The sequence below is a fragment of the Tinamus guttatus genome, unplaced genomic scaffold (genome assembly GCF_059628265.1).
Source record: "Tinamus guttatus ecotype Peru unplaced genomic scaffold, ASM5962826v1 Tinamus_guttatus_pri_ptg000089l, whole genome shotgun sequence".
NCBI lineage: Eukaryota > Metazoa > Chordata > Aves > Tinamiformes > Tinamidae > Tinamus > Tinamus guttatus.
The window spans coordinates 1,076,873-1,089,707 of NW_028288623.1; the positions used below are offsets into that span (position 1 = coordinate 1,076,873).

At 42.6% G+C, this 12,835-nt stretch overlaps 1 protein-coding gene across 1 annotated transcript in view; it reads left to right on the forward strand.

The window, feature by feature from the left end:
• The first annotated feature begins 1,645 nt into the window (after positions 1-1,645).
• Positions 1,646-12,835, forward strand: part of PAPLN (papilin, proteoglycan like sulfated glycoprotein) — a 32,237-nt gene continuing 21,047 nt past the window's right edge. The window contains exons 1-5 of the mRNA XM_088520547.1: positions 1,646-1,719; positions 11,025-11,140; positions 11,647-11,707; positions 11,981-12,083; positions 12,682-12,812. Of these exons, the coding sequence (XP_088376673.1) occupies positions 1,663-1,719; positions 11,025-11,140; positions 11,647-11,707; positions 11,981-12,083; positions 12,682-12,812 (468 nt within the window). The 5' untranslated portion in view covers positions 1,646-1,662. The remainder of the gene's footprint in view (positions 1,720-11,024; positions 11,141-11,646; positions 11,708-11,980; positions 12,084-12,681; positions 12,813-12,835) is intronic.

Sequence of the window (12,835 nt, forward strand, 5' to 3'; positions counted from 1 at the left end):
CCAGAAAAGCTTTGCTCTTTTTGTATACAGTACTTGTAGCAAAAGGGTTGTTTCCTGGTCTCTCCTGGTTGCTATCCTACCCAGCGGAAAAGATCCGACCCGTATTTGACCTCGACCGGATAGAGAATGTACCTCACCATTTGTTGGAGGGTTGTTTGTTGAGGGTTGTCGTTGTCTACCTTGTTTTTCCCCTGACTTGGAAAGAAGGAGATGTAGCAGCATGTGTGCATCACGGAGGGAACATAATCTTTCCTCCGTTCCTCGAGAAGGACTGAGCCAAAGTAAATAAAGGTCTATTCACCTCAAAAATCCCCAAAGTTTCATTTTCTTATAAATCATGTGATTGGCACCCTGTGTATAGGGAGAGAAGCTTACTAGTGCTTGCTTTTCTAATTATATTTTATGTATACGTTGTTATTGTGCACAACAAATTAGGTGCAATTGAATTTTTTGGATTTAGCTTTTATACCCTAAAGGGAAAATATTAAAGAGGAAACTTTTCATCCATTTTGAATGTTGGGACTCTGAATGCTTGGGTACATATGGATTTTAGGGGCTTGTAACAAGCTGTGTGGATTTTGGAAATATCCAAGTACTAAACTAAGCAGGTTTCATTTTAGATATATTTTGTTTCTGATTTTATATTCTCATGCAGCAAAGATTCTAGTCCCAATGGTTTCATTTTAATAATTAGCACTGTTATCAGTGATATGTTCTACATTTAATCTGGATTTAATACTTGAAGCTAGAAGAGTTTTCTATGAGGATTTAATATTAAAAGAGATGTTGTTACAAACGTAGTTGAGATAAGCATTTCTTCCTGGATGCTTTTATGTTTTGTGAAAGGAAGATTTCTCCTTCTTTCTTTTTCCCTTTCCTCTCCAAAGTTAGAAAGCAGCCTGGATTGTGTAGCACTGTGCTGGAAATACCTTAGACCATGTCTTCTTTCTGAGCTCAATCAACAGGAAAGAGGTCATGCAAAACAGGCTCTTTTTAGTGACCAGAATATCCTTTGCAGCAGATACAAACTTTGGTGAGTGAGTTGTTGTGGGTTTGGTTGCTGCAACTCAAAAAGGAAGGATAAAATAGCAATAGGCAGGATGTGAGTATTGCATTGCTGCACAAATGTGCATGATGCCCCAATTTTTAGGAACTCCTGCAATATTTCAGCACTGTTTCATACTTTGTTGTATGCCACCCTACCAGTCTGTGTGGAGGAGGAAAAAAAAAAAAAAAAATTACCCAAGCCACACAGGATGAACACAGGGTACAGAAATGTTAACTGGAAAACTTCCCACTTTGGGTTGGTTGAAGTCATTATCATCTTGAACTGTTTTTATGATGTGCATTTGAGAAATGTTGGAAAGCAGACAAGCAACAGCATGCATCCTTCACTGTGCCCGTGGATGGTGTGCTTGTAATACCAGGGGAAAGTTCAGGGAAATAATTGCACTCATTAATTACATTCTGGCTCCCAGTGCAGAGTAATTTCAGTCTTTGCAGTTGCCTTTGTCTATCCAGGGAGTTTTAAAATTGTTTTTCTTACCTTGATTTTAGTCCTACCTTCATTTTTCAACTCTCTGGTATCTTCGTTCTGCAGCCATACAAGCTACAAAGCAGCAAGTAATTCTGATCACTAATCTTTCTGTTCTACAGGCAAAGATGAAGAACTTGTTCCTTCTGCTCTTATTAGCAATGATGCCACCTTCTCCATTATCAGTAAGTAAAAGTTCTTCTGACCACTCTTATGAGAAATGAAATCTGTTAAAGACTAACACCATCTGTAACACTTGGTTTGTTGACAGGATCCCCCTCAAAGCAAATGGGTTAAAGCTGTCAGCCCTATTGTGGTGTAATGTCATGAAAAGTCTAATACAGCAATTAAATAATAATAGTTCTGGTAGCCCCTTTAGCTCTAGGGATATTATATACAAAATATAATTGGCGCCATCTGCTTCAAAGCTATGGACAATTGTCACTTAAGGTAAAGAAAAATGAATCCCTGGGTCTGTGTTTTCTCTTTTTTTGTGTGTGTAACCATAATGGCTTAAGCTATATGGACTAGTTTTGTTGGGACAAGTAAAAAATAATTCAATAATGTCAAAAAATAAAGGAGCCTTCAGAAGCTGAGGTTATTTTTCCTTTGTGAGAGAGAAGTAGGAGCTTTCTGAAGTGAATAGAGTTTGAGAACAGTTTCTCTGAGCTTAACTTCAGTTATAGTAATGAGTTGTACAATAGGAGGTAAAAGGAGACCTGCTGAGTAGAGGGGAAGTGTTAGCAAAGGGAGTGGTGACACTTTTGTCAGATGGGAAGGAACAGAGAAGGGGGGAAAAAAAGACGTAATTATCACTTGGAATAAGCGTTTGGTGGGAGTAGGGAGGAATTGGAGTATGCCATTAAAATTAATGAGCCTGTAACTTTTAATCTCTAGTATGGTTATGAATTTCTATTTCCAAACTCATCATTTGCAAATGCTTTGTATGCCTTATTTGATGATTAGGGTTAAGAGGCCAGAAATGAGGTAGAGTTTAGTAGTAGTCATTGACTTTTTACTTTATATCTGGAAATATGCTCACGTAAGAGCTTGCCATCTCACCTCTGATAGAATATGATGCCATATGTAAAAAGAAGCAGAAACCAAGTATCCTCGGTTCGATTCATCTGTTCATCTGCTGATTCCCAAATGGTGATTTTTCTTTTCAAAAGGCAGATGACCGACATGCCCAACAGCTGTGAGGGCAGGCGCTTGTCTGCATTGCCGGGGTCAGGAGCTCCTCATGGAGGCACCGTGATGATGGGACAGGTGGTGCCTGGCCACCACCAACTTCAGCTTCAGGGGGATGCTGGGGAAAGGGAGGGCAGAACCAGGTAATATAGTAGCAGAAAAGGCACAACCCGACCTGTGTGGGTTTTAATCCAGAATGAGCCCTAGATCCACCCTGTCTGCTTATGCAAGCACCAGTTGCTTCTGGAGCTGACACCTTCTTCCCTGGAAGCAGGAAAGTGTGAGCTGGCAAACGCCCAGATTGGAAGTGATAATGGAGAACAGCTATAAATGTGTGACTGCAGGCTTACATGAGGATGGGGAAGATGTATCCACAGGGGTTTGAGGCTTGTGATTAAAGGGTGAAGATTGATGCTTACTGTTTTTCATCTCTTTTCCTGCTTGTGGAGTGCAGCAGCCAAACTTGTTTTTAGTTCATGTTGATTGTTAGACCAGGGAAAGCGGCAAGTAGAAGAGAGGTGAAATGTTGGCAGGACCAAGAGTGGCTGCTGCAGCTGCTGTCCGCCAGACATGGAGGCAGCATGAGAGGGTCTCCTGCTCCCTGAGAGTGCTCCAGCCTTGGTAGCACTCTAGCACCCACTAGACGCCTTCCCCCCTCATTACTGCTTGAATATGGAGAAGGGCTTGCCGTGCAGGACCTGCAGTGTTTCTCTGTTTTCACCAGGCTCAGAAGAACCTGGAAAAGGAGCTCATCCCTCTTACTATCATCTCCTCTATTATTTGCGCTACTGAAAGTGTTTTTAGATGGTCAAGGGTCGTTATGGTAGGGGATACACAGAGAGATAACAAAGATCATGTCTCTACAGCTTGCAGCCTAGCTGTCTGAGAGAGAATAGTCTAGTGTAGCTTTGAACTGTCCTGTGGTTGCTTTTAGGAAAGCTGGGACCAATAGCAGTAATGGCCAATGCCAGGTTCACCTGTTTGTCTTATTATTTCTGTAGTGTTTTTGGAGCAGAGTGAATATACGTAAAGATAAAACTGTCTGAGCTAGAATTCAGAGAAAAAGAAATTCTGAACATTTTGCTTGTGAAAAGCTTTTTTTGTGTGCATGTATTTAACATGGGGGAAGGCGCTTCAGGGCTGCTTTGTGTTTAGTAAACATGACGTTCATTAGGTTTCATTCTGCCTCCTTTTTTTTTTTTTTTTTAAAGTATGCTTTCATGTTGAAAAAAAATTGCAGCTAGAATTCCTTCTTTCCAGATTGTGAATCCTTTACCACAGATAGTTTGGGACTATTTCAAAGAGCTGTATGTGAAGGGAAGAATTCGATTTAGTCATTTATGATCTCTAGGCATTAGCAGACAGATAGATCATCTCCAGCAACTTATATTTGTTCCTAGAATGTTCTGAAGTGTGAAGTGAAGGCTGGTCCAAGGCTTGACTGAAAATCCTGTTGAAGTTAATTTCATGTAAAGAGTCCTGCATTTCTATGGATATCTCCATGGTCTGCATTTCCAGATGCTTCTGGAAATGATGTTTCTGATTTATTCCGAAGAAACGAATATTGTCATTGTTTAAAACTTCTTAATATGTAGACAAAACTTTTGAATCTGTTGACAGAAAGGTAAAAAGTAATAGAGGACCTCAAACTTAGGGTCAAAAGCAGTGAATATTACTTGGAGGAGGGAGAAAGGGAAGGAGATCATATTCATGTTCCTATGAGTGAAAAAATAAACCCCCCTCATAAACAACTGTGCTCAGTGAGACCAAAGATGAATTTTGCCCTATATTCTATCTCCAGCAACATCATGAACAGATGTCTAGAAAATAAGTATGCAAAATATTTTCCCTGATAAGCTTCCAGACCCCAGTCATTTGTAGTTTATAAACCTTTTGAGTTGAGCTGTCTCTTTTTCTCTTCACTAAACCTATTCAGTGTCTCTCTGAATCCAGAAGACCTCTGGCATTCACAGTGTTTCTGTCATAACATCAAGACTCCTCGCTTGAGTGCTGGAGATCAGTTTGTATGTCATATTTTTATCTATGAGGATAGGATTTCTGTTTTCTCCTGTGTATCGCTTTAGTTATCTACAACAAATCTTACCTGTCATTTACTGGCCACTCACTCATGCTATAAAGTCCTTTTACAGGTTCTTTCAGTCTCCAGTCCTCAGACATCTTTTGTACTGAGAATTACCCTATCAGCCTCCTTGGTTATTTTTGTGTTTTCGCTATAACTTATAAATGTGCTAACAGTACCAGGTCCTTACAGAATTCTGCTGCTGATGCCAGTTGTTTTGGAGCTTTTACTTCTGTCTTTGATAGATAGAAATCTTTAGGCCGTCTGTTTATCAACCATGCAAGGAGCCTTATTCTAGGTGCTTAGCTTCCTTCAGAGTTTTAGATGAAGAATTTTGCTGAAAGCCTTTTGGAAATCTGAATATATCATATAGTTTGGCCTTATTGACAATTTTGTTGAATCCTTCTGCAAATTCAAATAGCCTTAGAAAGGTTTGTCTTTAAAAAGACTATTTCCCTGATACAGTATATGTACTATATACCATAAATATTACGTGTCTGCCAGTTCTGTTCTTTGTTATCATTTCTATTAATTTGTCTAGTAGACATCAGTTTTACAGTTCATTGGGTTGCCCTGGGATATTTTTGCAAGTTTTCCACTTCACAGTGATAAAGTGCAAAAGTGGTTTTAACTGAGAGGCTTCCCTGCTAGTATATAAAACTTTGGACCTTTCAACCTAGAGTTCTTTTTAGGTCCCTTGGATAAACAGCTGCTGGTGACTTCACACTATTTGTTTTGTCCACCTTTCCAGAATAAGTCTGTTGTCACAACACTTTCTCACAATCCTCTTTTTTGTGGAGCTGTCTGAATGTTGCCAGTAGCTTCCATCAGGAATGCAAAGGATTAATTTAACTTCTCTGCAATAGCCGTATCTTCTTTGAGCGCTCTTTTTACGCCTTTGTCAGCTGCAGGCCCCACAGTCTCTGCAAGGCCTTTCATTCCTCATGAGCAGCTCTCCCTGCTCTGGCTGCTGGTTATCAGTCAGTTGAATGAAGCGGGATGTATCTGGGTCTGTAGTACACACTATGTCTTGCCTTGCAGGCAGGGAAGGAAGGAAGGAGCCAAGTACACTGCGGAATAGCCCATAATGATGTAGAAAGGACTCAGAGAGCTAGGGATGGGGGGGTGAACATGGGACACATGAGAAAATCCAAATCCTCATTATTCCCAGCTCTAAGTGCTGGGGCATTCTGGGGAGAGGAGCTGAAAATGTAGGGGAACTGATGGACTTTTTTATTTTAATGGGCATATTAGAGGAGATACGTTAACCACATGGGGCTAAGATGGTGGAGGGAAATGGAAGGAGAGATGTACACAGAGTGCAAGTGAAAACCTCCACCCATTAGAACTAATGAAACCCTGTTTTTTTCTCCTCTTTGTGAAGTAGATTGCCTTAATAACATGCTCTTTACCTCAGTACTATTATGTATTTCTCTTCCTGATGTCACCGTCTTGTTACCTTTCATTCTTGTGGTTCTTGTTTTGTTCAAATGCGTTTCTTTGATTGCTTATTCATTATTCATAAAAATTATACTTGGCACGCTTTATCAGCAAAGCTCTTTGCAAGCCTGCTGTGTCTAAGCCAAGATCAATGGTTAAGACAATTATCAAAAATACCTTGTTCATATGGCACCAATTCTTTTTTTTTTCTTTTTTTTTTTTTTGTTGCACTGTAGGCTAATAACATTGCTGTGTACAGATGGATTTATCTGGAAAAATGTAACTGCTGATATAACAGTAGCTGTCACGTATCTATGTGATAAATCTGTGAGATTCTGAATGTCCTCAGCTCCCTTTCAGTTAAGTGTGAATGGTGCATATCTTGCTATGCAGGAACATCATGGGTCATCATCACTGTAATACTGGGTAGACCTCTCTGATACAGAAAGGAAAAGGAAATAGTTTGTGTCCTGAAGAGCACACGTTCTGCAAATGCGCTCAGGATGGGCTGTTTTTGCCGGGGCCCTGAGGGTGCTGGCAGCCCTCCCTGCCGCTGCCCACCTCTCCCTCCTACCCAGCTCGGGACCCCATTTCAGCCCAGTCCAGGACCATGAGATCTTCCTGGCCTTCGTGGGGTTGTGTGTGACCCTGGTTGCCATGATGGGCAGGATCTTTCTCCTGTCCTGTGGCCCTGCCTCATCACCAGATCGCCCGATGATCTGGACTTTCAGCTGAACCCAACTATCACCCGTGTTGCCTTGTGTGGCAGTGGGATCCGAGACTTTGTCCTGACAACACAAGTAGTTCCTGTCCCTACTGATGCTTTCTGCCCTGGGGGGCAGCTGGCCTGTGCTACTCCCTGATTCCTTTTTGTTGCTTTCTTACTGACATGTCTCTAGGCGCTTACTATTCACACTTAGTGAAACTGCGTTTTTCAGTGGAGACATCCTACTGGCCAGGACTTTGTCAATCAAACTCTTATAGAATAAATGATTGTGGGGATAGCTTTCTTTTGCAAAGCATTTGATATTTTTCATCCTTTCATAAATGTTTTGTCAGTATGATCAGACTTCAAGGTCATAAATAAAGCCAAACGTGATTTCAGAAACTGTTGGTAAAGGCAGATATTTGTCAAGCAAAAGGAAGAAGTTTTATATGAGAAATACTAAGAAAGATACAAAGATACACTATTAATGATGAAATGCAGGCTCTGCTTTTGACTAAAGTTTTAAGCAGCAGAGGCGCTGCATAAATTGACACTGAGATTTAGGGAATTAACTCCACGTTACTTGCCTCATTGCTGACAGCTAGCTATTTTCAGTGGGTAATAATAGTGCAGGGCCTTGTAGTCAAGCTCTGATGTCTAGAATTTCCCATCACAGACTCAGTGTTGACACTGAGATATGGTACAAATGTGATTAAAGGTCAATAAATGCCTGATGCAGTTCAAAAAGTTGCACTAACAAACTTCCAGTGTCCAGAAACAACCTTCAAATGCAGCTCAGTGGATCAAAGCTGTGTGACCTGCTGAGCTAAAGCAAATGCCTTGTCCAAAACATCTCGGGCAGAGCATGGCCAGCAATAATCACAGGGAGTGGGCAGTGACCGTTGCACCGGTGTAACACGATGATTTGTTGCTGCTTATCTGTCTGGAAACCCTCGCACAGCATCGCGGTGCAGTTTGGCTTGGCTGCTGCTTTGCCATCGGCGAGCCCGTCAGTGGGGAAACACCAGGTGTGCGGGGCTTGGCGGGGATGGTGGGTTCTGCTCTGCTACGTGTGCGAGCTGTCTGTAAAGGCAAATTCTGCAGCTGCAGTGATGCATAGGCTTTTTCTTCGCTGGTTATGTCAGGTGAAGTTGGCCTGATAACAGCAGCTGCCACAACTCGGCCAGCAGGGTCTCTGCCTAGGAGCTCATGAAAGCCACGCACTGCTCATGAAAATGAAACCACTGAGTCTCTAAACCTCTAGACAGCAGCAGCCCAGCTCCCCGCGAGCACCGAGAGCCTGTGGTGCCAGCGCCCTGGGCTTCTGCGTCGCCCCTTGTCCTCGCAGGAGGCGGCTGTGTCTGCACTCGCCACAGGCAGCAGGGCCGGACAAACAGTTAGGGCTCACCTGGCTCTTCCTGCCTGACTGCTGGGCCTTTCCGCAGTCGGGTGAGATGGCCGCGTGCTTCCTCTGGCTTCCCTGACGTGTTAAAATATATACTTGCTTCAGATAAAGGATCGGCGTTTTTGTACGTGCGCCTAGCTGAAGGGAGGCTGAAGTGGGGCTGTGTGAAACGGTAACAGTGATGAAGTTGTAGATTTTTAGCTCCAGGGCCCATCAGGGTCTGGGTTTTCGTCATCCAGGCTGATAATAGATAAAAGCATTCCATAGTCTGAGCAGATCTGAAAGAAGCTGTTGGGACAGAAACTGGCTGATAGCATCTAAAACCTGCTCATTATGAGATTATATAATAATAGTTTTCTTATTTGTTATAAATATGCAAGTTTATATTTGCCTGTGTGCACATGTATCCAGCTATTGAAGTAACAAGGACTGTGCACAGATTTCGGAGCATGGGAGTTGGGCCCCAGCGGGAAATTCCTTTGCCCCCATGCAGCTTTAGAAGGGCTCCTCTGGCTGATGCTCCTTCTGGGATGTACCTAAATGGAACGAGACTGAGAAAATGATTGCTGCACTCTGCAGATGCATAAGCCTCATGAGAAAGTCTCCCTGTGGATTTTACTTTCCATCGAAAGAATAAAGAATGCTGCCTCTGTAGCAGGGATATTAGAATATTTATCACATTAATGTTTGTCGGAGAAGGGCTTTCTATCCTAACTGCCTTCCAGTAATCTGACTTTCAAATGCCCCTTCTTTCGATTTTTATCTACATATTTTCTTTTCCTTTCTGCTGACTGAAAGGTTCCTTGTTTCCAGGGTAAGCTAAACCTGCTCCTAAATCAGTCAGTTGATACAAAGGAATAAAACTGCAAAGAAAAAGGTTGGTAGGATGTTTCATTCTTTTGGGAGTAAGGGGCAGGAATTACAGAGGGGAGAATTAGGGGCCTGCACTGCAAGAAAAATATAGAAAAAGTAAGAGTCCTTGCTGAAAGCTAAAACACTATAGATGGGACTACTTTTGGAAAAGCAAATAAGGCTGCAGAAGTCAAACAGTAAGCTGAACATTTGGAATGAAAGAACAGAAGAAGAGGTTGGCAGAGAGAAGAGATTGGTCAGGGAGATGCTGACTTGAAAGAGATATCAAGTATGTGGGAGCAGCTGTAACCTTGGCAGCACCGCTGGGGGAGCTGAGGGGAAGGCAGAGTTAGTCCGAGCCTCGTCCCAAAGGTCTGGCTTGCAGAGGTGTTAGAAAGAGTTGCACAAAACTTGCCTGAAAGAAATTGAATGTTACAGGCCAGGCAGAACCTGTGCTTCACATTAGTGCAGTCATTAGAGAAGTAGGGAGCATGGAGGATGGGAACAGGGGTTGCTGCATGCAAGTCAAAAAAAAGTTCCGTGAAAACAGGGGATAGAGTAGGAGCCAGACCCAGTGTTTATGAAGGTCTGGGAAATTGCGTAGGTGGATGGGAGTAAAATTTCATGTCAAGATAATTTTTCTTTTTGTATTCAATAATTGGTTGTGATTGTGTACCAAAATACAGCCCTAATCTGAAGTAAGCATGTTAGGATTGGCCTCACTGGACCAGCACATGGTGAGTGAAGCTGCACTGCAAACATAACCTGATGTCACGAAGTGACACCCACTTGCAACACCCAGGGCTTCAGCAGGAGACAGATGCTTGATGCGTAGGAGAGGAGGGACCAGGATTTCTTAAGGACGCATGTGTTGGTCTCACTGCACAGGTGTTGCAGTGACAGGATGCACAACATTAATAGACTTTTGCTGTTTTTCAGTGCATGACTGAATGTAATCTGCAACTAGATCACTGCGTGTCTTCTTGTTTAAAGTAATGGGAGGGGACAGACAACTGACTAAATTCCCAGATATGCACCTACCTTTGTAGTCCTCCTCTGCCGCAGAGCAGAAGTGTGGCTTGTTGTAGTCCAGGTCTTGGGGTCCAGAGTCACATAAGCCCCAGCAGCAGCACTGTGGATTGCTGCATTGCCAAACAACAGTCTTGAGCAGACTGTTAAAAGCAGAGGGCAAAGGAAATGGAGGATGCAAAGACACAGTTCCTGACTCTTCTGAATCTTCCTGTGCCTACCTGCTCTTCATTACCCAACAGCCTTAGTGCCCAAACAGCATGTGTTACCTTTTCTGCTATTTGACATATATATGAACGGCCCAACGGGGAAAAATGGCCATGTATAGAACCCTCTTTCAGTGCAAAGTGCATTCCAGGGATTTCCTTATTGCGCGCTTTTTTTCTCTTAAGTATCTGGCTTGGAATCAAGGATTTGGGAATAAATGGCTCCATTGATCTGGTTTCAAATGGCAGTGCTCATAGTCCCTGAAGTAATGGCTGGGAGGTAGATGTTATCATTCAGTCAGATGGTTATGCAGAAGTGCTGAGATCCTCTCTAGGAATAGGCAAAGTTTATGGGAGTTTACAAAGCTGAATTTGCTGTGCGACTTCAGGAGGCTAATGCTTCCATTTATTAAGAGGCTTTTCTGTTGCTCTCTGCTACTTTTCATATTTGGCAGCAGCGCAACTCTGCAACACATTTTCTTTTGCAGGAGAACAGATAGAAGGTCTAGATAATTTTCATTGTTTCCTCCCTATGCTGCCATGTCTGTTTGATTGAATCTGCCTTTTTTCCTTATTTACAGGATTCCAGGATGAGACGGCAGATTGATGTTTGGGGCAGCTGGGGGGAATGGAGCGAATGCAGTCGGAGCTGTGGTGGGGGTGTCAGTTTTCGACAGCGGCGCTGCTATTCCCAAAGGTGAGGGGTACTCTTTCCTTTTTTAAAAATGTGTTTCTCTGGCACACAGGAGCCGTTTTTTCAGGGTGTTGTTTAGCACTTACCACAAATGGGCGTAGTATGTGTGAAAGAACAGAGTAGGAGATGTGCCTACCTATCCTGAATTGGCCACTGTTCTCCTGCTCCCAGCATAAGGATGCCTTAGCTTTGCACGGGTAAAAGGCTGGACAAAGAACAAAAAAGCTCTACTTCCATTATGTGCTGAGAACATGACCCTGGGAAACCAAAGATCTTTATGGTGGTAGTTCCTGGTGTGTGTCTCATTTGTGCCAGAACACATAGCCAGAAAATGCACTAAAAGACACCAGTTTGCCTTTATACAGAGAAGTACATTTTAGTTATTTTGGAGCTTCATGGAATTGTGCTTTGTATGCTCAAAGTGAAGATGATTGGTAATGATTACTGTGAAATGATTTTCTTTTGTGCATGTTCTTCAGAGCACTTCATGTTGTTTTTCTGTCTTTCAGGACAGAAGGTGGTTCCAGTTGCACTGGACCAACTCAAAGCTATCGCTCATGCAATATTCAGGTACAGTGCTCAGTTTGTGCTCTGTTTCTTGTTTTTGTTTTCCTGTTCTTCCTCAAGCATCATATTTTTTGTTCAGAAGTAACATGCCAGTGTTAGCTCCTCTTTCTTCATCATCACTGGTGAATCCTGTTCAACAGTACCACTCCAAAAGCACACTGGTTCCAGGCTAGAATTTATGCCCCTGATTGGAGCCAGAAGGAACATTTTTTAGCTGTATACTTATTTTCTTCCTTTTCATAATGGTGCAGTGCAATCTTTCTCTTCTTCAAACAGAGCTGCCCAGAAGGGTCCCGGGATTTTCGGGCAGAGCAATGTGCAGAGTTTGATGGGACAGAATTTGAAGGAAAGAAATACAAGTGGCTCCCATATTATGGAGGTAATGACAAACATGTATGATTAATTTCATCTCTGAATGCAACTGACTATAGGATTCTAGCAGGGTACTTCCCAGGCTGATGTAGCAGGAGGAGTTTGCGCATGAGAACACATTCTTGCAAGCACCAGAGCATTTCTACTGCTGAGACTCTAGATGTGCAAGGCAAGAGACAGCTCTGAGCTTTGATGTGTCATCATTCAAATTGCTTTTACAAATTTTGAGAGACTTCAACATGCATTGAAAAGTTTGCTTTCTAGATGTTCAGATAATGGCTCCCTTGTGTTCTGCACCAGCACTTGTCCTCACTCTAGAATACCTTGTCCTCTATGGGCATAAGAACAGCCCTACTAGGCCCAATGTCCCATCTCCAGCAGTGACCAAGAGAGGTGTTTGAAGAAAAGGATGAATACAGTGAGGCTTTCCCAAGGTATTTTTCTAGCCCCTAGCATTCTGTGGCCCAGAAATTTGCTCAATATCTGCCCCTTAATATCAGCCCACTCATCTGTTTCTGAACGCATGATCTAGAATTAGGTTCCTGGTGCACTTAGGCATACTATATAATATGCCTTTGTTTTGTTTTGTTTTTCTCTCCTATCAGCACCCAATAAGTGTGAGTTAAACTGTATTCCCAAGGGAGAAAACTTTTACTACAGGCACAAGGAAGCAGTAGTAGATGGGACTACATGTGAACCTGGCAAGAGGGACATCTGCGTGGAAGGAGTCTGTCAGGTGTGTGACCCGATTGCTTCCTT